Source organism: Eubalaena glacialis, chromosome 7 (genome assembly GCF_028564815.1).
Source record: "Eubalaena glacialis isolate mEubGla1 chromosome 7, mEubGla1.1.hap2.+ XY, whole genome shotgun sequence".
Taxonomy (NCBI): domain Eukaryota; kingdom Metazoa; phylum Chordata; class Mammalia; order Artiodactyla; family Balaenidae; genus Eubalaena; species Eubalaena glacialis.
The window spans coordinates 5,564,950-5,592,161 of record NC_083722.1 but is presented as its reverse complement, the minus strand read 5'-3'; the positions used below and the strand labels follow the sequence as shown (position 1 = coordinate 5,592,161).

The 27,212-nt window shown below is 45.6% G+C and overlaps 1 protein-coding gene across 2 annotated transcripts in view; it reads right to left on the bottom strand.

Moving 5' to 3' along the window:
- BMP6 (bone morphogenetic protein 6) overlaps window positions 1-15,185 on the bottom strand; it is a 145,273-nt gene extending 130,088 nt beyond the window's left edge. For both annotated transcript variants that reach the window (XM_061195699.1, XM_061195700.1), the window contains exon 1: window positions 13,685-15,185. In XM_061195699.1, the coding sequence (XP_061051682.1) occupies window positions 13,685-14,291 (607 nt within the window). In that variant the 5' untranslated portion in view covers window positions 14,292-15,185. The remainder of the gene's footprint in view (window positions 1-13,684) is intronic.
- Window positions 15,186-27,212: the final 12,027 nt, after the last annotated feature.

The following is a 27,212-nucleotide window of genomic DNA, read 5'->3' as shown; positions in this document are numbered from 1 at the left end:
CATTTAGAATTCTCTCATTCAAATAACTGACGTTATTCGCGTTGAGAGAGAGAAGACCACACACAGTCATTATATTTTACAGAAACCGACCCTCATCCATCCCATGAGCATCTATTGAGTATCATGTAAGGTAAGGCACAGCGCTGGGTACTTGTGGAGAGAAGGGGTGTTGAGAGGAACAAAGCATTGCATGACAAAGGATCAGAGAAGTCGGTGTTGAAGGTGATTTTCCCAGATCTACCCAGCTGGCAGGTGGAGCCCCCACACGGGAACTTAAGGCTCCCAGCTCCCTCCTCTAGGCCACACGGAGTTCATCTGCAAACACATCTGAACTGCGAAAGCCACTCCATGCTGACCTGCACTGGGGAAGGTCACTAGACCCCAAATGTTCTTCCCAAAAGTTGTGGCACATGGTAAGCAAATTCCCAAAAGGATTCCTTGATAAGATGGCATTTGAGCTGGGATTTAAAGAACACGTCAAACTGAGAATGTGGAAATGGGCAGTGAAGCAATGTAAATGGGAGAAATCAGGAGAAAGGCCACAGGAAGGAAATCATGGAGCAGACTTGGTTGGTTGAAAGACAGTGGGGACAAAGAGGAGGGGAGGGGATGAAATGGAAAGGGCATGGACTCAGAATGGCATCCTGGCTTTCTTCGGGGCCATAAGGATCCAATGAAGGTGATGGAGGGGAGATAACAGATCACATCTGTGCTACAGAAACACCGAGCTGGCACTGATGCAAGGGTGGCTTAGCAGGAGGGGAGGCCGGCATAGAAGTCCAGGCCAAACTCATAAAGACCTCATCTGGGAAACGTGGGGAGAGAATGGAGGAAAAAGATGGGGAGACGCGGGTGAGAGATTTCAGAAGCAGAAAGTCCAGCAACGGCTTGGGTGTGGGAGTGAGGACAGAGATTGAGGGTGACCCTGAGCAATGAGCACACCGGTTCTCAGCCCTTTGTCAGCACTCTCACGTCCACGCGGGCTTGTTCAAGTGTAGATTCCCGCAGCAAAGCCCCCGAGTCCTGGCGAGTCCAAGAAGGTTTTCATTGCACGCCAATAAAAATGAGAGATCTGTGCTGACTCACAAACTCTGCGTGACTGTCCTGCAGTGAGACGAGTACAAAAGGGAGACTGTCCAGACAGTTTGGTAGCAACTTGACCAATCATTTTATATCGATGGAATCTGATCATTAGAAATTGAGGCTTGATTTTATATTTTGTTTTTTCCATTTCACCTCTCTAATCGTTCATTTTTAATGAATTTGACAAAAGTATGGGTCCACAGAAATTTAGACATTTTAAAAAACCCAACTAGGTCTTGCACAAAGACAGTCTGAGAAGCAAACTTTGACTACACTTTGAATGGATGGGTAAGCAAAAGGGAAGTACACGAGGAGGGGCTCCGAGCTGAGACACCTCCCTGTCGCTGACATCTGGCTGCCTGAATCCACCAGCTGCCGGGGTCCCCATCACCACGGTCCACTCAGCCTGCACGCGCATCACTGAAAGCTGGCATCTGGCCACCATCACGCCCTGTGGCTGCACGTTATCTCCTAACTCCTACATCTGAGTATGCTCCCCACCCCCGAAACTCACGGCCATCTCAGCCCCATGTGTAGGTCGAGTGCCACATGCCAACCCTCTGAATCTTTTGCTGTTTTTCAGGAATGTCCCCAAACAGCAATCTGGAGGATAGAAAAAGAACGAAGAGGGTGCAAGCAGTGTTACAGAAGCTAAGGAATTTCTTAGGACTGTACAGCGGGGGGTAAGGAGTGTCAGAGGGATAAAGGCTCCCGGAGAGGAGGGTGAAGACTCAGGGCAGAGTGGTTAGTTGCCCCTGATAGAAGAATGTCCCCAGAGTGATGGGGACAGAGGTCAGATGGCAATGGGACAGGACAAAATGGGCAGCAAGGGAAGAGCAGCTTCGCTGAATGGCAGGGAGGCGGGGGAGAGAGCTAAGCAACTCCACCAGACTGTTCTATCGTGTGACTGGGTGCTACCTGGAACATTAACACTACTCTAAATAATAATTTTCTCCCCAAATCTCCAAATTCTCCCCTGTCTATCTATCTGCTTTCATAGCTGTAAGATTGAAGCTATAAAAGTCTGTTTTTGCCTTGCTGAGATAATAGGATAATAAGTGACATCAGTCATTCTTTAAGGCAAAAGGCCATAAAGAAATACAATACTGACATGTTCTTACCACCTGCCCCCCTCCCAAAAAGGCAGTTCTGTTTAAGCTTACAGAACATTTGGAGAAGGATGAGCATAGCGGGGGAAAGTTAGGAGTAAATTGGAGTCTACTTTTGTAAATTTCTTGGACTTGTGCCCTACCTCAATTGCCAGAATTTAAAACAGAAACACAAGGAAGCATCTTTGTGATGTTTGCCAGAAGGATCAAATCTTTTCAACTTGAGGACTGAGAAAGAAGATGCCAATATGATCATTAACCATCCCAAAGTGCCCCAGATGCTTGACATCGAAATTAGAAGAGATCTGCCTATTTTTATTACGAGCTCCTAAAATAAATATGGGAGGTAAGATACAGGATCGAGGCCAGTCACCACTGCAAAGAGTGGGCTTGACCCCAGAGTTCTCTAATCCAAGAAAACCATTCACAAGCATCTTCAGCAAATTATATTCTTAAGGATGTTCAAAGCATATAAAAGCATGAACGGCAATGGCATCAATGAAACATGGGAATTTTCACTATGCTTCCTGTGGGCTAGGATATTACTGCACTTCCTGGCATAGGCAACTGTTTAAAAGAATAGCTCTGGATACGTTCACTATCTTGATTGCAGTGATGGTTTCAGAGGTGCTTATATAAGTCAAAGTTTATCATATTGTATACTTTAAATAAGCAGCTTATTGTATGTCAATTATACTGCAAGAAAGCTGTTTAAAAAAAGAATCAGAGATACACAATAGAATTACACTCCTAGAATTAATTTCTGAACATTATATAGTCTGGGGTTTCTCTGCTGTGTTCCAGAGAATTAAAAGGCTGTAGCAATCAGGGTCCAGCCAGGGAAAGAGAAATCCCAGCAAGTGTTTACAACAGAGGGAATTGAATGCAGGGGACTGGAGGCATCGCAGTGGGGAAGGCAAGCAGGTCGTGGTGAGACACCCCATGGATTAGCAATAGTCAGAAGCCACTTCCATTCTCAGGAAGAGAGCCTGGGGCCACCAGTGGAAGATGGCACAAGGCAGCCCTTCCAGAGGGAGCCAGAGACACAGAAGAGTAGTAGCAGCTGGAAAGGCAACCTTCTGGGGTCCCATCCCTGCTCTACAGAGAAGACCAGGGGAGGGTCAGGAGTGGCCCTTGGGACAGAGAGGCCCGGGTCTGACACAAGGATGTTTCAGGGGAGAAAAAGGGTTACAGAAGAAAAGTCGGTTCAGAAAACTCTATTAAAGCAAGTTAGCAGACTTCCCTACTGCTGGGCTTGTTAGGGCTTTAATGTGCTCCTAGACGTGGAAATCTCAAAGAAAAGAATATGACATAAAGTGCTTCCACGCTCTCCCTCTGCAGAGCATTTGGGAAAAGTGTTCCATGAAACACTATTTGGAAAATGCTGATCTAGCCCAATAGTCACATTTTACAGACAAGGAAAGACTCAGAACTTTGGTTGAGTGGCTTGAACATGCTACTGTAAAAAGGGATAACACGAAGACTAGAGGCTTAAGCTTCCCGAATCTTAATCAGGTGCTCTTTCCTCAACTCTACACTGAAGAGGCCTTAAGCACTTTCTAGCACCATCAAGAAAACCAGCTACTTAACCATTCTAGTGAGCAATGCATCGTTTTGGTGGTAGAAGCTACCAGAATCCATGGAGATGTATACAATCTGCTGTTAGGTCAATGACAACCAAAGGCATCAGCACTACGGAAAAAGAACAGATAGAAAATAGGAAAAAAATGCAATGGAGTTGCCAAATTTATTAATGGGAGGAAAAGAAGAGAAGAAAGGGAAAAGCAAGAGGAGAGAGGGAGAAACTAAGCTCCAGTGGGTACCACCTGCATCCCCGCAGCTATGCTGGCTTCCACATCTTATAGTGATGACATGTATGTGCATGTATAACAATAGAGACAAACAACATCAATTAAGTAGATGAAATAAGCAAGGTGCCAGATTTGTGGGACGAATTCCCAAAGCTGGTATTAGGGGATTCTGCCCTAAACAGACCCCATAAAAATACAAAGGCCTGTTCCATGGACCTCGGGAAAAATGCAACTCTCCAAATATCTTCAACTGAAGACACCTGTCTCTTCCTCACTTTAACCTCCATAATCTTAGCCCCACCCTTCGGTATCACTTCACTTTTGGCTTGATTAAACTTCTATCCCACCAGACAGAGAGGTAGTTAAACCACAGCGCATACCAAGTCAGGTGTTAGAGAACAAAGCTGAATTTCTCAAATCCACTGATCTGGCCCTGGTCCCAAGCTCCTCTTTTTGAGAGGTTTCATCTCTGCAGGGATGTGGGGGAAATAAAGGAGGTTATTTAGCTAGAATTCAGTGAGCAGACATCCCAATAACACGGATAGCTGACACGAGGAGACCTGGGGAGAATTCATGATGTGTCTCACCTGTACAGTATTTGTAAAGAAATGCTCACAAACTCCCAAACTACCTCAAATGAATTGCTAACTATTTGTTCAACAGCACTCTTTACGGTTACCATGTCCCTTGTTTACATTATTGCATCTTCTCATTTATTTACCATTAATTTGTGTAGCCCTTTCTCATAGAAAACAGTTCAAAGCAAATGAGCCTCACCCACAAAGACCTCTGGTTTACGGAGTCTCTATTAATTTAATTTTAATCTGATCTAAACAGTCTCTCCTGAGGAAACCTTTTCAAGTCCCCGATCCTGCCACTAAGGCCACGAAAAGGTATTTTTGTGAGTTTTTCAATGCAGTAATCACACTAAGTTTTAACAATATTTTTTCTTCCTTTCTGAAAACTTTAACCCCTCCCCCAACAACCTCCCAAATTTTAATAATTTACGAGCACAGAATTCCTCTAATTCTTGTTCATTCTTCAGGCCTCTTTCTTTCACTCGCCCAAATCCCGCCAAGCATGGATCAAACAGGGCACAAGCCAGGGAGAAATTTAATCGCTCATATCTCTGCCTGAGGGATTGTCTAGGTACTATGGTGACAGACACCTCACTGAAAGTATGTGGGCGAAAAAAGATTTTTAAACTCCTAGACTAAAAAAAAAAAAGAGATTTCTAATGGATTTGGTGTCAACACACAGAAGCACAAAATAAGGCCTACGTAGTCAATCAAAATTACTTATACACTGATGGGGTAAAGCAGCAGAAACAAAATATTGTTCAACAAAGGTATTTTGTTTCCCTTCCCCCAAACTCTGCGTATTTTGAATTTTAGGACTTTTACTGATTTGCTTTTCTGGCTAAACATAGTTTCTCCACAGAAGATTTTTAGGGCAGTGAAAACTACTCTGTATGGTACTATAATGATGGATACATGTCAGTAGACATTCATCCAAAGCCACAGAATGTCCGACACCAAGAGTCAGCTGTAATGCAAACTATGGACTTTGAGTGATAATGATGTGTCCATGCAGGCTCACTGACTGTAACAAATGTACCACTCTGGTGGGCAATGGTGATCCCGGGAGGAGTTGTGCACATGCGGAGGCGTGGGGTTATGTGGGAAATCTGAGCTTTTCACTCAATTTTACTGTAGACTTAAACTACTCTAAAAAGTAAAGTGTATTTTTTTTTTTAATGCACAGCTTCTCTGCTAATTTATCCTGATAGAGTGTTCAATAAAATTTGCAAAAACGGTAAAACTTTCAGTCCTTCACTGTGTAGTTTACAAGGCTCTGTCTTTAGAATATTTCAACTCATAGACTGAAAATGGGGGGGGGGGAGAGAAAATTAGCGGTCTCAGAGATTAAGCAAGGCCGATCATAAAAATCTCCCGGCCTCGTCAGCTATCAGAAAATAGCTCACACGGATGATGCAGTTAGTTCATGCTCTACTGAAACACGAGTCAGAATTTTCTGCCAGCCCATGTTCATGAACAGGAAACCAACAAGACTGTAAACACAGGAATAACAATCAACAGGCACAGATGTTTAAAGCTGGAAGTTACATTCTGGACAAGGTGAAAAGGGTAAGTGGTAGGAGAGTCATTATAAGGCTGTCGGCGGATATCAAAGTGCAGCGTGGAGAGGGCTCCTGGGCAGTGCTTTCTGCCTGCTGTGAAGCCACCCCGCTCCCCCCCTCGGAGCTCTCAGATGATGAGAAAACAATCTGAACATAAAATCAGCACTACAGAGCAAGGACATTTCAGGCGTAGGACAATCCCCAAACTATCTGGCAGGATCAGGAACCAAGGGCGTGTGCCCATAAACCCAAGAGCCAGGAAGGCTCTCCCACTCAGAACCAGAACCTCATTCTGCAAAAATGTCTGAAGGGGAGTCTTCGACCCAGTCATCTGGGACTGGGTTAGAGATAACAGGACCGTGGGGACCCATCCAGGAATTACCTGATGCAATTTAGATAGCATCTCTATTATGGACCCAATCTCTTTAATAATGGATATGGGCAGGGCAGGAAGAGAATCAGTGCCTGCGGACATCAGTAGAACAATGCCGTTCAGGGCAGCATGGTTTTCAACTCATTTTTGGAGCAGAAAACAATTCTTTAAGGTCAACAGTCCTTCGACATACCAAAGAGGGGGATATTTTTAGAGATGCATAGTTTTTTCTTTACTAAAAGCAGAGTTCTAGGAGAGAATGCTATCCACTAAGAGAAAACCCACAAAATTCCAGATTTGGGCTCCCCATCTCTTGCCGCGGGCTGTGGTCTTGCATGCTTTTATAATTTCTCCTGAATTATCCACTCACACCTGACCAACAACTCGATAGCCCTATTCCTCTGATGCGTTAAGCTGTCTCTGTGGTTCTGTTGGTTGTTCCTCAGCCTTAAGATGTACCAGCAGCGAGGAAGAAACGGTTCCGAGTACATCTAACAGATGTAACTGCAAACACAACAGAAAACATGATATGCAAGAACCTTTCAAGCTGTAAACTCTAGGACCCATGGATAACACAAATGGACCAATCATCCCCAACTGCCTATTGATAGAGGAAACCCAACTTAAAAAACAGGTTGTCCGTTGCTAGGCACGTTCCTCCAGAAAAACAACGTCATGGAAGGTAGCTGTGTGTCCCCAGCCAGCTCCAGAGTCTAACTTCATAAGGAGGCTGAAATACTATATATTTACAGTGGAAAAAGTAATTGCAGAGAATATTTTCAAAACACTAGTAAACTGAGCCAAAAAATCCAATCTGCTTCAGTGCACTACAGTGTCCTATTTCTAAAGCTTGGGGTGGGGAGGATAAATTAGGAGTTTGGGATTAACATAGACATCGCTACTATATATAAAATAGATAAACAACAAGGACCTACTGTAGAGCACAAGGAACTATATTCAATATCTCATAATAACCTATCACGGAAAAGAATCTGCAAAAGAATCGATATATATGTATAACTGAATCACTTTGCTGTACACCTGAAACTAACACAACATCGTAAATCAACTCTACTTCAATTAAAAAAATTTTTTTAGATAAAAACACACAAAAATTAAAATAAATAAAAAGCGTTTTTAAAAAAAGCTCGTGGGGGAAGACATACAGGTATAACTCTGCAGCTCCGAGAACTTCTGGCACCGCACAAAAACTTTGGAGGTTGATATGGCCCTGGTTCTTTAGTAACTAATTTTTGTGACAACGGGAATGGCTTTCCTTCTCCTTGACATAGTTGTCACCACTTTCATACATTCCAGGCAGGACTGGGACCATTTTCTGGTCCCAAGTTTCTGGAGGGCAAGAGGTGGAGGAAGGGGGAGCCAGGAAGTAAGGGTATTATGAGAAAATGTGCTTGAATAAGAGCAACTCAGCTGTCATGATGAAAACAGAAATGAAGGCAACAGAACACGCTAGCTCTTCGTGGGGAACACAAAAGGGGAGGAGAAGATGCCACCTGCCCGCCCTATCAGCCCCTGGGTGACGGCCGCTCGGCCAGGACACTATGTCACCTCCCTAGGATGCGGCGGGGTAGGGTAATGGCCTGGGGAGGGTCGGGGAGAAAGGTTAATGGATCACAGCTGTTTACACTCATGGGACTCTGTAAAGGACTCACATCTTAGGAAGTGTCTATGTTGGTTTCTACCCCTTTTACTCAGATACTTACGGAAGTTTAGTCTAGTCAGGAATGCAATGATCCGATTAAAATATTGTCTACTTTCCTTCCTACTGCTGGAGGCGCCAAAGGTGGTGATGTGACAAATTCAGACAAGAGGAGAGGCTTGTCCGTATTCAGAATAAGGCTCCAAATGGAAAAGTTAAGAGAAAACTGCAAGGGGTGGGGTGGGAGGAACTGGGAGATTGGGATTACATATACACACTATTGATACTATGTATAAAATGGACAACTGTGGGAACATACTGTACAGCACAGGGAACTCTACTTACGGCACTGTGGTGACGTACATGGGAGGGAAACCCAGAAGGGAGAGGATTTAAAAAAAAGAGAAAACTGCAAAGGCTTTATATTAAGGAAAAAAGAGCATTCCATGGAATAATTCATTTTTAAATACAGAATGGGAAACAGTAGAGGACTGACTTGAGAAAAAAATTACACAAAGCTGGTTAATTACCCAAGAAATTGTACTCGTTTTGCTTTCCTTTCCTAACTCAGCTTCATAAACAGATGAGGGAGAGGCAAAGATGAGAGAGCAGTTGGTTATCTGAGAGTTTGCTGTCCTACCTTTGATATCCAGTATTCACCCTCCCACCGCCGTATCCAAGGAAAATACTGATGTGAAACCCAACATTTAAAGTAGCTAAACTCTAAAGACACAGTGATGAAGCAATTACACGCTGAGGAAGTGCTGAAGTTTGGGTTTTTTTCACTTACACAGATGTTTATATCACTAGGAATCCTTCCTCCATGCTAATCAGAGGTAAGCTCTCAAGTGGAGGAACCAAGAATGATTCAGCACATTTCAAAAGGATTTCTACCCATTCTTAGGACAAGCAAAGGAAGCACCATCCAAGGTCTAAACAATGATATCTGCTTGCCCTTTGATCCGAGGTGAAGAACACTTTGTACAACTTTTTTTGTTGAAATACCACTGAATCTCACATTTACTATTTGAAATCTCTTTAGGAGACTATCTACTCCTTCTTTGAGCCACACAGTTGCAACCAAATTCTCCAAACTATTTTTGCTGTGAATAGCTTGCAGGCACGGATTTATTTTCTGCTAACAAAAATCTTCCTAAGTACAGGCAGCTTAAATGAAAAATAGGACCACTGATCCTGTGAGAAAAGGACAGTACAGTGTATCTGGTTACAAATCCAAGTAGGGAGTATTCCATTTTTCTTCTAATTTATGTTTCCCGAGAGTAATTTTGTTCAGAAGATTGCCAGTATTTTTAGTACAATAAGTTTCTTGTTACTTGTACTAACACATGCTGATTCCTTTTTCTGACCATAGTTTGAGTTTTTGATTTCATTGTATCCTAGCATCTGTAGATCAACACCTCATTAATTTAAAATAAATAAATGAAGTCTGAAATGCAGAGATTTAATGAAACCTTTGCACTACTCTTAAATGTAATGTGTATTACAAATTAATATACATATGGGTAACTAATAAAGAGGTATATTAATAAAGCATGATGATATACATCAGATATCATGAATCTCAATGTCCTAAACGTCTTCACTTACCTCAAATGTTTTTCTTAATAAAAATCGGGTACACCATTTGTAAATGATCTAAATAAAACATCAGATATACCCTTCCAGATGAGTGAAATATGAATTGTAAATGAAAGTGTCTACTTTCATTCATTCAATCTTGGTTAAGCACCTTCTGTACGCTCAGCATTATGTTAGGAACTTAGGTTACAACAGTGGATAAATCTGGTTGCTTTTCGAGGCTGACATCCTAGAGGGGTGACAAACAAATGAGTAAGCAAATTTTAAAAGGAAAAAAAAAAATACTCCTTGTGATAAGTGCAACCAAGGAAATAAACAGGGTGCAGTGATGGTACGTAAGTGGGTGGGGGTGAGGGCAGCGCCAGTTTCTACGGAGTGGTTAGAGAAGGCTTCTTCTCAAAGGTGAATTTTAAGCTAAGACCTGAGCTATTTCAGGATATTTCTCCAAGGTCACCAAATAGGCAGCCTTGCTTATTAGGCTGCCAAGACACTTCTTAGCATTAGAAAACAAGTAGAAAATGGCATGTGTTGCCCAGATTGAATGCAGGTTCACGAGTGCATCAAGCTTGCCCAGCGGGCACTCTGCACACCAGCCGGTTAGGACAAAGGAGGTTACACATCCCCAGACTACTCACCCAGAGAGGGTGTAAAACCGTCAACATCAACAGTAGTGGGCCAGTCAAATGACCAGCCTTTGGGATACACGCAAGAGAAATGTATCCTGTTGATTCATACTTCCTGATAACCACTCTGACTGACAAGGCTCAAAGCATTTTCAATGTATTTCATGAGTAAGTTACTCCCCTGTCCCAGGGAAGAAGGATGTTTACAACTATGTAACATATTCCCTTATTTCAGTTTGTAACTTACCTAAGTCAGTAGGTATAAGAATACTTTAAAACCCATGCTGTAACCTGTTTCTGTCTGTAGATTCTTTAGTCATGTAACGCAGTAGCTAACATGCCATTGACACAGAGTAAGAAATCCGTGGAATTCTCCCAGAATTATCAATAAGGAATTCTCCTTATTTACAGAATCCACATTGCTAAGCAATTACTTCCTTCAAATGAACTGTCCTTATGCTCAGAGCTATGATAATCAGATTTTACACATTTTTAGCCTCTCATTATGAAATCCCCCTTTCCTACTGCTAAATGGATTAAGATTAAATGGAGCTGCTTGACTGGCAGGTGGCATAGCTTGTGACTTGGATTCTACTTACCTGGAAATGATTTTCTCCTCTAATTGCCCATGTGGAGTCCAGGATTGGACCTACAGATAGTCATAACTTGCAGTCAGAAAGCCCAGTGTTATGATATGAGGGGCATGGGACAGAATTCCCTACCCAGCGATCTTTTTCCTTCCATATCAGCCTGTCCTGGGCCTGAAATGACCCTACTGTTGAGTTCTCTTGGAATTTTTCAGTGCTGTTTTTTGAATCCTTAAAAATCTTTCTGAAAAATGAAAATATCCCTAAGCAGATACTATGTTAAACCATCGCTTTAGCAGGATTAGTTGACAACTAGCCTCAAGCAGTGCGACTCAGAAGCAGTGTCTACCTGTAGACCCGGAAAGGTCAGAAAAGCAAGGAGTGGGGAGAATTTGGAGGTCACTAAACACAGTAAATGTCACCATACTTTACTCAAGCTAATTCTCACAATTTCAAATACCAGTGGCTCCCAAACACTGGAATCACCTGGGGAATCTTTAAAAACGCTGATACCTGGCTTCCACCTCATACATTAACTTAACTGATATGTGGTACCACCTGGGCATCTAGACTTCAAAAGCCCCCAGGTAATTCTCATGTACAGCAATGTTTGGGAGCCACTGACATAGGAAGCATTGTTCTTAATTGCTTTCTGGGATGCTTTGATTTCCTTCAGACGTCAGGATCTCCCACGCCAGTGTTTCTTGACCATGGAAACACATTAGAAAAACCTAAGGCAAAAAAAAAAAAAAAAAAGCCAGAAACTCACCAGCTTAAGATTCTGACTTAACTGCTCTAAGGAGCAGTCCAGCATCCCTTACTTCTTTCCACGCCCCAGGTGATGCTAATGGTCAGTCAAGGTCGAGAACCATGGTGTAAAGCCTAGGAACCGTTTTCTCGAGACTATAATATGATTGTCCCTGAAGAAGCCAGAAGTGCCATTCTTCCCACTTTGTTCAGGTTGGGACTACCCCCAAAAGGCAATAACACATTTCCCCAAGGCTGTGGGGAAACTTAGGGGAGGGGAGCAATGGGTGGAATTTACTAAGCCAGAAGCAGCAGAAATGTTAGAATAAAGAAAGGCACTGGTCCCTCTCCTCCCGCCCACGCGCCCCGCCGCCCAACTTTACTGACTGGCATGAGAATTTCCTTAGAATACTTCTTGGAGGTGGCTCAACCTTGGATTTTGTCCCAACACACTGTGACATTTCCTGTCCAATCAGAAACCCTGGCACTGCAAAGAGCAAGACTGGCAGGCCTGGAGACTCCACTCCCTGTGAGATTCTGTGTCATGAGTTTTTTCCCAGGAGGATTTCTGCACCACCTGGATGTCAATCGTCCTGCTCCGTATCCTCCCGGACCTCGCCCCACGGCCCCACTCCTCCTTCCTTCCCCCAACGCTCAGCGGAGTTGAGAATCATCTCCTACAGATACTTGTAAAAGATTCGCTTCAAGTTTTTACATGGGAATTATTCAAGTAAATAATGTCCTTAAAAGACGGACGTCTGCGACGTGGCTTGGAGACGTGGGTGCTACTTTGGGAAGCGTCTGCTAACCCACTTTGGGGCCCGGCCAGAGCCACGCGTCTCGCACCGGAAAGGAAGTCCGCGGAGACCCACCCCACCGCGCGGCTGCGCCCACCTGGGGCGTGGCTACTGCGCCCCGTTTCTCCCCGCAGAGAACGCGTCCCCTACATCGCTTTGTCTACGCTAAGCTGAGTCAGTTTATGAATGGAGGGTAGCACAGATCGGAGGCACTGATTCTGGAAAAAGTCTTCCTTACGCCGTTCTCATTAACAGATGAGAAAACTCAAGGGGGAAAAGGCTCTGTGACTCCGTCCGGGTTTGCCACAGAACATTTGTGGCTGAGCCCGATTTAGCCACCCTTGAATTTCCATTCTGTTGCCTGGCAACCGGTTCAGACCAGCTCAGGGCCCAACCCCGGCCCCCAACCCACACCCTTTCCCTGCCCGTGCAGCTGGAGCCGCACTGATCAAAAGTTCGGCCTTCTGGGGCACTGGCCAAAGGCATGTGAGCGAAGGCACTGGGTGGGTGACCCCAACTGCGCTCGGGGTCGGGCCCCAAACCCGCGCGAGCCCCGCCTGGCCGGGACTGGCGCGCCTTCCGCGGTCCTTTCGGGACCTCCTCCTGCATCCCTCCTCCCCCAATTCCGTGAATACCACTTAACGCAATCATGTCAAGTTTCCAGAGTTCTCAGCTGCTCTCGGATGCCCCAGAGTCCCGGTGGGAAAACTGGCACTCAGAGCGTTAAGGATGCAGAACCAAAACAGGAGGGGAAAGTGCTGAAGAGCTTTCTCCTTCCCAGCTGGCTCCACTCGGGCCGGACTTTTGTGCCGCAGTCGGGCTGGCGTGGCCCGAGCCGGGCACCAACGGGAAAAGCGCGGACTGTGCTCCGGCCGCTCACGGAGACGCGCCAGCCAGCGCCGCTCTCGGGACCCAGCGTCCCAGCCCGCCCGCCGCCGCCGCGCTCAGCCCGGGCGCGGGGAGCGCACGTGCCGCCCCCGGCCGCGCAGGTGGTGGGAGGGCAACCGGTCCGTCCCCGTGTCCCCGCCGCGCCAGCCCGGCTCCCCAGCGCCAGGGGCTCCTCCACCCTCACTCCCCCTCCCCGGGCCCGGGAAATGGGAAACAGGGGTCGGGGGGGGGGAACGTGCCGGTCGCTACGCTCCCCCAGATCCTCACCCAGGTTCACGAAGCTCATGACCATGTCGGCGTCGTTGAGGAAGGCGCTGTCCTGCGCGCTGGTCAGTGGAGACGCGCCGCCGCCGCCGCCGGGTCCTGGGGCCAGGACGCTCCTGCTGCCGAGGGCCGCCTGCCGGGGCTGGGACGAGCCGGCCCCTCCGCGCGGCCCGGGCCGCCGCCTCTCCTCGTCGGAAGCCCCGTCCTCGTCGTCGGCGGCGGACAGGGCGTTGTACAGGTCCAGCATGAAGAGGGGCGCGGACTTCAGCCGCCCGGGCGGGGGCTCCCCGCGAGGCTGCTGCGGCGGCGGCGGGGGCGGCGGGAGCGCAGGGGGCTGCGGCTGCTGGAGGCCGTGCAGGGGCCGGGGCCGGTGCGGGAGGCCCAGCACGGCGAGGATCTCCTTCTGCATCTCCCGCTTCTCGTGCGTCTTGAGCCTCCGGTAGAGGAAGCCCGAGGAGGAGGTCTGCGGCGGCGGCGGCGGCTCCGCGGGGCCGGGGCGCCCGCCGTCCCCCAGCAGCGCGCCCCCGGCGGCGGGCAGGGACGGGGGCCCGCAGCAGCCGCAGAGCAGTCCCCACCACCAGCACAGCCACGGCGCCCTCCGCCCCAGCATCCCCGCCGGGCCGGGCTGGCCCCGCGGGCCCCGCGAGGCGTGGAGCGGCGGAGCGAGGCCGGAGCGCGGCCGCGGTGGCCCTTGGGCGTGAAGAGCCCCGCCACCTCTCGGCGGGCTCGCTTCCCCTTCCTGGCCCTCAGTCCGTATCGCTCATGGTCGTCTGGGGCGCCCGCAGTTGCCCAGGCTGGAGGGAAGGCGAAGGGGGCGATCCCCGGGAGGGCCGCTGGAGGGGCAGGGGGGGAGCCCCACGCTCCCGCGCAGGTCCCCGGAGGCGCAAGCTCCGGGCCAGGTGCGTCCGAGTCGGGGCCGCGCGGCAGCCGGCGCCCTGGCTCCTGGGCGGGTCACGGCGCAGTCCCTCCGGGGTCCGGCTGCCCGCGCACGTGCGCTGCCTTGCGCCCTCCGGAGCGGCTGGACGGACGGCGGGGCCGCTCACCAGCTGGGGAGGATGCCCGGCATCATCCCCGCGCACGCCTCTCCCCGGCTTGCACGGCCGCCGTGAAGTTTACCCCGCCGCGGGGCCCCGGCCGTGGCGGACAAGGCGTCCCGAGATGCCCACCTTCTCCGCGAGGCTTACACTTCCTTCTCCCTCTCACGAACTCCGCGCCCCCTCCGCCCTCGGGCACGGCACTGTCGCTCCCCCTCAAGATCTCGGCGCGCCGTTCCACTCCCCAAGCGGAGGCGGTGAGGCTCTTGCTTTCCGTTCCGTGCTCGTTCGGCTGCCCTGCAAACCCCGCTCGCAGAAGGGATGGGAGAGAAGAGGACCCGTGCGCGGAGCGGCGGCGTCGGCGCCGGAATTCGCAGGCTCCCGCGTCTCGGAGCCGCGCTCCCCGCAGCGGCCAACGTGGGCTTTCTGGTGCGCGTCTCACTCAGGTACCGCACTCCTGCCCCCGGGTCTCCCCGCCCTCTTGGTAACGGACAGGCTGGCGGCCAATGAAGAGGCGCGTCTCGCCTGTATTTAAATAGGCCCGCCCCCTTCTTTCACCCTCCCTCTCCCGGGAGGCATCGCCTCCGCCGCGCGTAGGTTTCAAGTACAGAGTATTCTCGGAGGCACCCGAGGAGTGGCGAGGTGGCAAAGGCAAAGAGGTCACTGCTAGGAAGAAAGATCTGATCAACACCCCGATGGGAACCTTTCCCTTTTACGATCCCATAAAAGGCCTAAATTGATGCCTTAACTAAATAAAAGTAAAATCAGCTGTTAAATCAATGCCACCTGAATCAATTGAAGAAGAACAGAAAACCATCACTTTTTCCCATTCCTTCCTTAGTTTCTCTAATTGATGTAACACAGGCGTTGAGCGTGTACGTGGCTTCCAAAGGCAGCTGATGGAAGTTGGGACACACCCTCGGAGAAGCCGTTCCCAAACGCCACAGAGAGGGCCAAATATAAGCCATACCCGTCGTCCTGAGGGCTTGGGCTCCGAGTATTTTGATTTATTTCTTCATTTGGGCTTCGGCTTCGCTTCTTAAGCTAGCACCCAAAAGAAAGAGGGTGTAATCAGAGAGTGTAGTAAAAAAGCGCCCCCCGCCCCCAGCTTCTTGGAAATGTTTCAGAGCTTCTCCAGTTTGTCTGTTAACGTGGCATTTTAATGTACCGAAAGACAATCGAATTTACATGATGCAAGATCAGTAAAACTTGAGGAGAGGTGGTAAAGGTGATTTCAGTAAGCGTAGGGGCTTGGCATGTCCCATCCAGGATCACAGGCAGGGCCCTGAAACTCGGGTTGCTGGGAGCATTAGACAAGGTCAAGCATGTAAAACCCGTTATAATTTCATGGCAGGCTCACTTCTCAGTTACAGACACTGCCCCCTCCCCCAAACACCACCACCACCATCTGCCATTCAGCATGCACATTCATTTGCCCTTACCCTATCCAAGAAGGCCCAGTTATTGGTGGTTCCTAGAAAGAAGTTCTCTTAAAACGTTACGATCTTTTACCTGGTGAAAGCGTGTGCATTAGAAATCAAAAACTGCCGTGCTGACCTGGCAGTCTTGGTTCACATAGTCCAGGGCATTTGGGAGCCAGACCAACCAAATACATACAGACTATGAAATCTGTGAACTTATAAGATCACGAGGTTTCTGCTGATCCAAGCCTTTTAAGCATTGTTATCTTGTTTCAAAGAGTCTGTGTTGAATAGGTAAGGGTCTTTACCTCCCACCATCCCACCATCCACTGGTTCGCTCTTAGCTGTCGTTCTGTCTTGGCCCAGACGCAGTGGTCTTTAGGACAGACTTGAATTTTACAAACGTCCTGTAGCCATTGATCTCAGGCAAGACAACAGCAGCAACACTGAAGGCCAGTCTGTCACCACCTGCAGGGATTCTTTTCATCTGAAAAGAGAAGTACATCACTGAGTGGTCTGGGATGCCAGGCCCCTTAGAATTAGCCTCCATCACTTCTTTCTTCCGTCCGGGACTCGTTACCAGCATAAAATCATTGCAGTGCATAAAATGCCAGCAGCCAAGAGCTCTGATCAGAAGATCTGAAATTTCGGCAGGTATATGTGGGCTTCCTCCCAAGGCCCTCCTCCTTTCCCAAACCTAGTCACACCTTCTTAAGACTTCTAGTGAGACACAAGCAGAGTAAAAGCAGCTCCAGCCCATCAGGGCAGTGGGTAAAGTACTGGAAAGCTGTAAAAACCCTGAGCACAGGGCACCTAGGAAGGGCTATGCCATTTAAAACACAAAAGCTGACTGTGACCCATCTTTTCCAGGTGCACCTGTTATATATGCATATCTGACCCAGTGGAGAACACGCACAGACACACCGTCTTCCCCTATTCTTGGATGCTTGGTAAGAGGTAGATGGACCTCTACGACATGGGTCTAAAATGGCCCTTAGTGATTTGTTATCAATTAACATCTGAGCAGCAACCCTGATTCAGGTCTGCCATGGGCTTCCCATCTCAACCAAGATGGACTCTCAGGCCCTGTTGCATGACAGAAGAAAAAGGGGGTGCCTCCCGATGACAAACACAAGAGCACACGACTCACTTAAGAGCCAGAGGGGAAATATGTGACATGAGTTATGACGATCATAAAGATGGTGACATTCAACCGAGGACCACAGAAGAAGGCGTGCTCTCCTCACGTCCCCACTGCCCCCAACATGTGTACATATTTGTCAGAAAACACTCAGACACGACCTTGGATCCATTAGGGGCAAAGGACATAAAGAGATATGGTTCTGAAATTTTAATAACTTCAAAATTGGGACCACTGTTTCTTCAAGCCTATCGGAACACTGAGTAGATAAGGGACCCCTAACCACGACCTCGCCCACTCCCTGCTTTTCTGACCACTCCCCGTCACCCAGGAGGGAGGGAGTGAGGGAGAGGAACAGATCTGGCTCTGGAGTCTGCTGGGATGTGTGACCAGAGGGAAATCAGAGGGAACTTCGCCCCCTGCAGGACACCAAAATATCACCGCCCCTTGCTCTGTGTGCCTGGGCAAGCTTCATTAAGTTCCCTGCATGGGCCTCCAAAACATCTGGGTGGAAAGAGGAGGAATTCGGTCAAGAAGCCGGATGTAGAAACCAATCTATATCAAACATTTGGTGGCTTGGCTGACATTTCATGCAGATGGCCTTCAGTTTTCTGGACAAGGTTGCCCGTCCCACTCCCACGCACGAAATGAGGGAGTGAGGAACCCTCACCGTAAAGTGATGGACTACCCTGTGCCTTTGGTGATATGGGGATAGGCTGAAAATCCTGTACCCAGGTGTCCGTCAACGCACAGGGTAATTCACAAGACAAAGCCTTTAAAAGAGGAGTTACCATGTTCCTTTCATATTATGAGGGTTTCTATTTTACATTTATGACACACTTGACCAAATCATTTCTATTTTTAAAAGATGCTGTTTATTAATTTGATACATTAAATATTCTATACTCTATGCTTTCCTTTGAATTATCTTATTAGCAATAAACTTTCAACTGACTTTCCTAAAGATGTAAGTGGCTGCTTTTAGAATTAATTTAACATAGAAGTATTATAAGCTATGCTGCTCTTGTGCTTAAAAGCTTGAGGTCTGGTCATCTGGAATCCTTGGGCAACTCCACTTAAAACACTACATTTTTATCTTTAACGTTCATGTGAGGATTTGAGTATTTCCTAATATGAATTTCTCAATATAATAATTTGCTCCAACTTTCAAAATATCAATTTGGAGTTGCATGAAAAGTAAATATGGTAAGTAAATGTTTGCAGAGCACTGAGAAACGAAAATCTGAGAGTTAAATAAACATTTTGCTTCTAAAAGCTACACCTGTAAGGCAGCCTTCAAAATACGTGTCTCATCCAAAAGTCTGTGGCAACACTTATATTCACTCACACTTTCCTTTCACTGTCAACTATTCAAAAATGCTGGGCATTCACACTTCAAAATATCATTCGAGCCATCATATTTTCCTACTCATGAAGGACATCTGGTGGCAAAGTGAAAAACTAATACATAAATCTGTTTCCAGAGATTTTTTTCCACACTGTAACCCAAACGGCAAATCTGTTACTGATGTGTGCCTCAGACGATTCTCACCAGCCACAGAATCTTTAGAAACATCCAGAATATTCATTTTTGAAATTTTCATTGGATAACTGACATGGGCAGAGTAAACCTTTTTTTTTTTTTTTTTTTTTACTGAGTAAAACAATGCTTAACATATTTCTATGACTAGCTCTACAATCCCTGAAGTTTTGTTCCAAGAAATCATTGGACATTTAGCTCCACTGGGCAGTGCCTGAGGCTTCTGAAGTCCACCCCGTCTGTGGTTCCCTCTGTATGTGTCCTGTCCTGGATGTGTCTCTTGTGTGTCAACTAGGAGGTCTCATGAAAATATGATATTATTGTACCGCCAGTCCCCTTAACTAGCAGAGCTGTAACCAGGGGTGTGTAGGGGGCAGGAAAACCCACAGTGACTGGATAAAATCAGGTTAAAATGAAAATCAAGGCCATCTTTTAAAGAGGCAGAGAAAGTCTGAGAAGATCTATACCGACGGGAAGGCAGATGTTGATACTAATTACCCAGTCTGTATTCATTCATTCATTCGACAAATAGTTGAATGCCTGACGTGTGCCAGGCACTGTTCTAGGTTTGGGGATACCAAAGAGTCAGATTTTAATTTTATTTGTTTATTTATTTATTTGTTTATTTATTTATTTATGGCTGTGTTGGGTCTTCGTTTCTGGGAAGATCCCGCATGCCGCGGAGCAACTGGGCCCGTAAGCCACAATTACTGAGCCTGCGCGTCTGGAGCCTGTGCTCCGCAACAAGAGAGGCCGCGACAGTGAGAGGCCCGCGCACCGCGATGAAGAGTGGCCCCCGCTTGCCGCAACTAGAGAAAGCCCTCGCACAGAAACGAAGACCCAACACAGCCAAAAATAAAATAAATAAATAAAAATAAAATAATTTAAAAAACAAAAGTGTGAGATGGGAGGGTCACTGGATGGTTTTGAGCAGAGTGACATGAGTTGACTTAAATTTTAACAAAATCACTCAGGCCACCATGTTGAGAGCAGACTATTGGGTTGCCAGGGCAGAATCAGGGAGGTCAGTTAAGAAAGTCTTGCTAAGGCTCAGGCGGGAGATGACGATGGCTCATAGGGGACCTCAGATGGAAGCAGTGGAGAGAGAAGTGGTGGGATTCTGGACACATTTTGAAGGCAGATCCCAATGCCAAGAGGATTCACTAATTGCAGGTAAAAACAAGAGCGCCAACTACTTCTCCCCCTGTATAGGGCCAGCAAAACACCATCTCCCTCACTGCATAAGGCATGGGGTAGTAGTGTGAATTTGCAGTGGACTGAGGAAAACAAGTGTTCATGCCCTCATGATTGTGGGTTAATACGATGGCGGTGACGAGGCGTGGCCTGAGGGGCTTTAGCCAACCTGTAGTCTCCATCACAAAAGCCGCTCAAAATAAAGAGTGCTTGCTACCCAAGAACAGCTTCAAGACAAATGCCCTGATAGCCTTCCAACAATATTCCCTATACAGTTATATAATAGCTTCATCTTGGGAATATCAATCTCTTCCAAGACATGAAGTTTGGCCATTAAGAATTAATTTTAAAAGGACTTCTATAAATGGGGTATCCTGGATGGAATATTGGAGCAGAAAAAAAAGGATAGTAGGGAAAAGATAATGGAATGTGAATAAAGGGTAGAATTCAGTTAATAACAATGTATCAGTATTGGTTCATTAGTTGTGACAAATATACCATAATAATGTAAGATGTTAACAATTGGAGACACTGGGGATGGGAGACAGAGGAACTCTGTGCTATCTTTGCAACTTTTCTGTAAATTTTAAATTCTGCTAAAATAAAAGGTTTATTTGAAAGAATGTTCCTATAGCTTTAATCTTAAAATATAATAATTAAAACTTGGCCACCTCCTCTGCTGTAGAAAGTAATACTATGTGTCTTTATTCCACATAGATTTATAATGGCAATGTTTCTAATCACTTTTATCCATCTCTTTCCTCTCTTTTTCAGATTGGGTGAACTCTGCTGGGTGTCCTGCAGCTCACTGACTCTATCCTTTGTTATCTCTACTCTACTAGAGCCCATCTGGGGAGCTTTTTATTTCTGTGATTGTATTCTTTCCATTTGGTTCTTTTTAATATAGGTATAACTTCTGTTTCTTTGCTGAGATTTTCTGCTTTTTCATTTGTTTCCAGGGAATTTGTAATTGACTGTTGAAGCGTTTTTAATGACAGCTGCTTTTACATCCTTGATTTGGGTGAGATGAGATCATTTGACATCTGATTGATCTTGGTAGTGGTGTCAGTGAACCGTCCTTTCTCATTTCAAGTTGGCATTTTCTTGATTCTTTGGAGGGTTTGGGGGGGGTTTTTGCTTTGGGTTTGCTTTGCTTGTTTGTTTTGGTAGGTTTTTACTTTGCTTTTGCATCTTGGGCATTCAATTATGTTATGAGTCTCTGGGTCCTACTTAAATCTTTTATCCGGCATCGCCCTGCCTAGGTCTAGCTGAGGAAGAAGACCTGGCAAGTCCTGGCCTCCTTTTGCTGGCCGTGGTTCCAATGGCAACTTAATTTTCAGGGGCTTTGTGGTATTATTATGGTCTGCGTGGTTTGTCCAGTGCTGCTGGGGTTCCTGTCATCCCTGCTGGTGCTGCCTGAAGGGCCAGAGTGTCGTCCCCATATAGACCACCAGGTGTCTCTCCATGGGGCGGGGGAATTGCAGGGACGAGGAGGCTCTCTGGGAGTCAACTTTTAAGCACCCACATACTGATGATCTACAGTAAAATGCTGGTTCCAGGACGGTTTCCACCAACGACTGCATAAGAGTCATTTTTGTCATTGTTGTTGTTATGATATGGAGTCCATGATTTAACAGATTTTAACTTAAATTCCGTACGGTCACAAACACAAATAGAGGTAACTTATTAAAATAGAGGTAATGGTTAAAGATAAATAAGGAAATCAAATTATTAGGTTGGAACCAAATAACCATGAAGGTATCTAAAATCATAACAGAAATTAAGCATTGTATTTCGCTCTGAGGTTCCTAGGAGACAAGACAAAAATGGAAATAAGAGGGCTATAGAGTGCTCATAGTTTAATAGAAAAAAAATACAATTGTATCTGGAGAAATTTTTCTTGCATTGAATCCTCAGAGGATTTTTTTTCATATAGTTTCTTTTAGAAATAACTCTTTCTGCCTGTTGATGACCACATGTTCACTTTTCCTTTGACTGAATAAGCCAGATCCACACCAATAAGATTCATACAGTATATTCCAGAAATAAGTAGACAGGGCCATTTGGGATTTTGTGTGGCATTATTTCTCCAAATCTCATGCAGAAGCTAGGGAATTTACCCTATTAACAAGTGAACTAGGGTGGAGGGCAGAGCAAGTCACAAATAGCTAACTCTTCAGTCATCCTCCAGATATGCAGTCTGTACACCTCACTTTTACCTGGCCAGAAATCGAGACTGTAAGCTCTTTTGTATTCCAGCCCTGGCCACAGTGCCTGACACATAGTAAGGTGCTAAATCAACATTTGTTTAATGATAGAATTTTATTGGTTAATGGCTTGGGTGGGAAAAGAGAACAATGCATAGGACATTTTCCCATCACATACTTTCTCTACCATGAGAAGATCCCAAAACACAAAAAATTATGTGCATTCATCAATAGTTAAACTAAATTGTAGCCCATAAAAATAAATATTAAATTGTTCACTAATAACCAAAATGTCAGGGCTTTAAAACTACATTATTCTCTTCCTACACAGACATTAGCATGGGATCACCAAAACTAATTTTAGCAGTCACCTCTACTACTTAAATGTGCATAAATCACACTCATAAAAATGAGACTTTCATGCAGAAATAAAACTAAAATTTGCCAATACACCTCAGAGTAAAAATGTTATTTAAGGATTAGTAAAACATTTATTTTCCTAGCATGTGAATAGGACACTTGTTCTCATAATTTTCCTTCACGTCCCTCACCAGAACTGAATCTTCTGGCATCTGGAACAGATTCTTTCAGATGCATACATACACCTGTTTCAAATTCAGACACCCCAGAATCAGTAAAAGAAAGCCCTTCCAGACATCAGTAGACCAGGGTTCCTGTCAACAATGCACTTTGCTAAGGAAAGAAAGAGGTCTCTCCCTGCCAATAAGAAGGGAGCTGAAGGGAAATTTTGTAAATGTTACTTATATGAAATTAATGAAATGATGTTAGTATCACAGGTTTAGGGAAGTGTGTGTTTCACGTTAAGCCTTTTTACCGTAATTACCTTAGTTCTAGGTCATTTGCTCTTACTTTTTATCAGAGGAACTCAAAGCACATTCTTTTCAAGACAGCTGTGTTCTAGTTATGCAAGAATCAGTGTTAGAGAGCCTATGTACAACAGAGTGCCTCTGGTCAACCATACCCTACTGTGCACTTAAAAAGTTGTTGAGGGGAGATCTCATGTTACGTGTTCTTACCCCCAAAAAGGGAGGGGGGGACATAAGGAAACTTTTGGAGGAGGTGGAAATGTCTTTGACCTTGATTGTGGCGATGATTCCGTAGGTGTCTGCGTATGTCCAAACTCATCAAATTGCTTACATTAAATATGTGTCGCCTGTTGATGGGAATGTATATTGCTATAGCCACTATGGAGAACAGTATGGAGGTTCCTTAAAAAGCTAAAAATAGAACCACCATATGACCCAGCAATCCCACTGCTGGGCATGTACCCTGAGAAAACCATAATGCAAAAAGAGACATGGACCACAATGTTCATTGCAGCTCTATTTACAATAGCCAGGACATGGAAGCAACCCAAGTGTCCATCGACAGATGAATGGATAAAGAAGATGTGGCACATATATACAATGGAATATTACTCAGCCATAAAAAGAAACGAAATTGAGTTGTTATTTGTAGTGAGGTGGATGGACCTAGAGTCTGTCATACAGAGTGAAGTAAGTCAGAAAGAGAAAAACAAATACCGTATGCTAACGCATATATATAGAATCTAAAAAAAAAGGTTCTGAAGAACCTAGGGGCAGGACAGGAATAAAGATGCAGACGTAGAGAGTGGACTTGAGGACACAGGGAGGGGGAAGGGGAAGCTGGGATGAAGTGAGAGAGTAGTATTGACATATATACACTACCAAATGTAAAGTAGATAGCTAGTGGGAAGCAGCCGCATAGCACAGGGAGATCAGCTCGGTGCTCTGTGACCACCTACAGGGGTGGGATAGGGAGGGTGGGAGGGAGATGCAAGAGGGAGGGGATATGCGGATATATGTATATGTATAGCTGACTCACTTTGTTATACAGCAGAAACTAACACACCACTGTAAAGCAATTACACTCCAGTAAAGATGTTTAAAAAAAAAAATGTGCTGCTTTCTGTATATCAATTATACTTCAATAAAGCTGATTTTTAAAAGGTGAACTGAGGTGGAAAAGATAAGCAAGAGACATATCAGACAGGATCTTGAGAAGTTTAGACTTTCAAAGGATAAAGGGACAGCACCAAAGGGTTTTAACCAAGGGAAACACAGTCTGATAAAGTATTTTAAACCATTTAATGGGCTGCTTTGCAGAGCATAAAAGCAGGAAGGCCGGGAGGGGAATAATGTAGTAAGCGAGGGGACAGAAGATGGTGGCTTAGATTACGGTGGAGATAGTGGATGGATTGGACATATATTTGAAGGTAGGAAAATTATAGGACTTGGTGATAGATTGGAATGGAGGACTAGTGAAGGAGAGGAATCAAGGATTTATACTTGAGCAAACAAAGTGGCTGATGGCTCCGTTATTGAGATGGGGAATTCTGGAAAAAAATATGTTAGGGAGAGAGAAGTTGGGAAAAGAGAAGTTCTATTACAGAGGTTGTGTTTGAGGCCCCTTTGAGACTTCCAAATGGGGGTACCAAGTAAGCAGTTAGAGAAACCACTGTATCATTCAGAGGAAGCACTGGCTGAATAAATTAATTTCAGGTTCATCTGGATATAAGTGACATTTAAAACCCTGGGAATGGGTGAGGTTACTTATGGAAGGAGGGAGAGAAGGAAGACAGAAGTGAGCCTGGGAAAGGTTTAGAGCACAAATAGGAGAAAAGCCAACAAGGAGAGCAGAGTGACTGGAGAAAACACGTCCCTGTGAACCATGGTGTCATGAAAATCAGGAAAGGAGGAGGGACTGGTCCACCGTGTTGAAGGTGGTCAAGGATAGAGGATGTCCCTCGGATGTTACCACATGGACATCACTGGTGACTTGTACAAAAATAATTTCAATGGAGTGAGAGGGGCAGAGGCCTGATGGATTAGAGCCAATGAGTAAATGGGAACTGAGGTGCGGAGGGACCACAGAAACGCAACTTGTTCAAAAGTTTTTTGTAAAAGGGAGCAGAGTAACGAAGTGACAGCTGGCAGAGGACAGGAAGCCTAGCGGCCATTTTATTTGTGACAAGGGAGGGCAGGAAGAAGGGCAATTTGTCAGGGATAACAAGAGGAAAGAAGGGGAAAATGGCTGAAGATGAAGAAGGTGTGAGACGTTAGTGACAGAAGATAAAAGACAACGTATCATCTGTTTCCTTAAAGAAGAGGAGGCCATGTCTTCAGGTGAGCGTGGGAGCTACAGCAGGCAGATGCTGTGGTGTGAGGATAGGTGAGTTTGTAGAGGCCCCGTACATGGCCCTCAGTGATCCTTGCCTCCTGCTCTTTGTGTACTTGTGGGATCTCCGCCCCTTGAGTGGGGGCCGGACTCACTAACCTCTGATGAACGGAAAATGGCAGAAGTGATGGGATGTCCCTTCTGAGATGAGGTTATGACAGGACTGTGGTTCCCTCTTGGACACTCACTCTGAAGGAAGCCAGCCGCCATGTTTCGAGCTGCACTGTGGGGAGGCCCACCTTCCAAGGCACGGAAGGCGGCTTCTGCCCAACAGCCAGGATGGACCGAGGCCCTCAGTCCAACAGCCATGAGGATCTGAGTCCTGCCAACAACCACATGCGTGAGCTTGCAAGCGATCCTCCTTCAGTCGGTCCTTCGGAGGAGATGGCAGCCCCAACCAGCCCCAAACTCAGGAGAGTCTGAGACCCCCAGGTAAGCTGCACCCAAATTCCTGACCCACAGAAACTGTGAGATAATCAACGTTGGTTGTTTTCAGTCGCTAAATTTTGAGGTGATCTGTAGCAACCGAAAACTGATATTGAGAAGAAAGCAAGGAACTAAAATCTTGAACAAAAGAAAGAAAGTTAGAGAACTATGGTTAGGATTGACAGTGTTAAGTAACCAATTTATTAAGAAGCCTCAAACTCAATGGGGTCAAAATGTAAAACATCTTATATTTCTCCAGTCTAATGCATTCAACTGTGCTCTCTCAAATCCCCATTGGCCCTTCCTTAATGCAGATGGGGAAGATTTCATCATTTGTCACTCATTTTCAGTTGAAACGTCCATACAGTGTAACACTTCAATGTCTTTACTAAAACGTTAGACTAAAATTTTGAAGGAGCATCCCAAGCCCATTGGTTCATCCACAGTTTGGATAACTAGTCCTCAGAACCTTATGATAATGTTTCACCAAATTTATGGTTACCAAAGGGGAAAGGTGGGGGGAGGGATAAATTAGGAGGTTGGGATTAACATATACACACTACTATATATAAAATAGATAAACAACAAGGTCCTACTGTATAGCACAGGGAAATCTACTCAGTACTCTGTAATAAACTGTATGGGAAAAGAATCTGAAAGAGAGTAGATATTGTATAACTAAATCACTTTGCTGTACACCTAAAACTAACACAACATTGTAAATCAACTATACTCCAATGTAAAATTAAAAAATTTTTTAAAAGTCATAGCAGGGACTTCCCTGGTGGTCCAGTGGCTAAGACTCCACGCTCCCAATGCAGGGGGTCTGGGTTCGATCCCTGGTCAGGGAACTAGATCCCACATGCCACAACTAAGACCCAGTGCAGCCAAATAAATAAATAAATAAAATATGTTTTTAAAAGCCGTAGCAAAAAAAAATGTTTCACAAAGGGTGTCTCACAGAAATGATAGCTTCTGAGCATATTCTTTAGAATCTGCCAAAACAAAATAAAATCTATACTGTTTTTATTTTCCCTAGAATTCATTTAAAGTATAACTGTAAGAAAAGTGTTTAACTGTATTATGAAAATTGTACGTTTCCTCATTCTTGATACTCTACCTTTTAAAACGTGCCCCACTGGCAAATGGGCAGACGTTCACTGTGATTGCCCCATGTGTGAACAAACAGCTTCAATCTGCTTACTGATGGATATCAATGTGTCTTAATTTATTATTGGTTTGATGTTGTCTTGATTTGATGATCATTGATTTATATTCAGTGTCTTATTTAAAATGTCAACTTCTTTGACATCTTGTTCTTTTTCCTTTGATATCTCTAATGTTTAAAT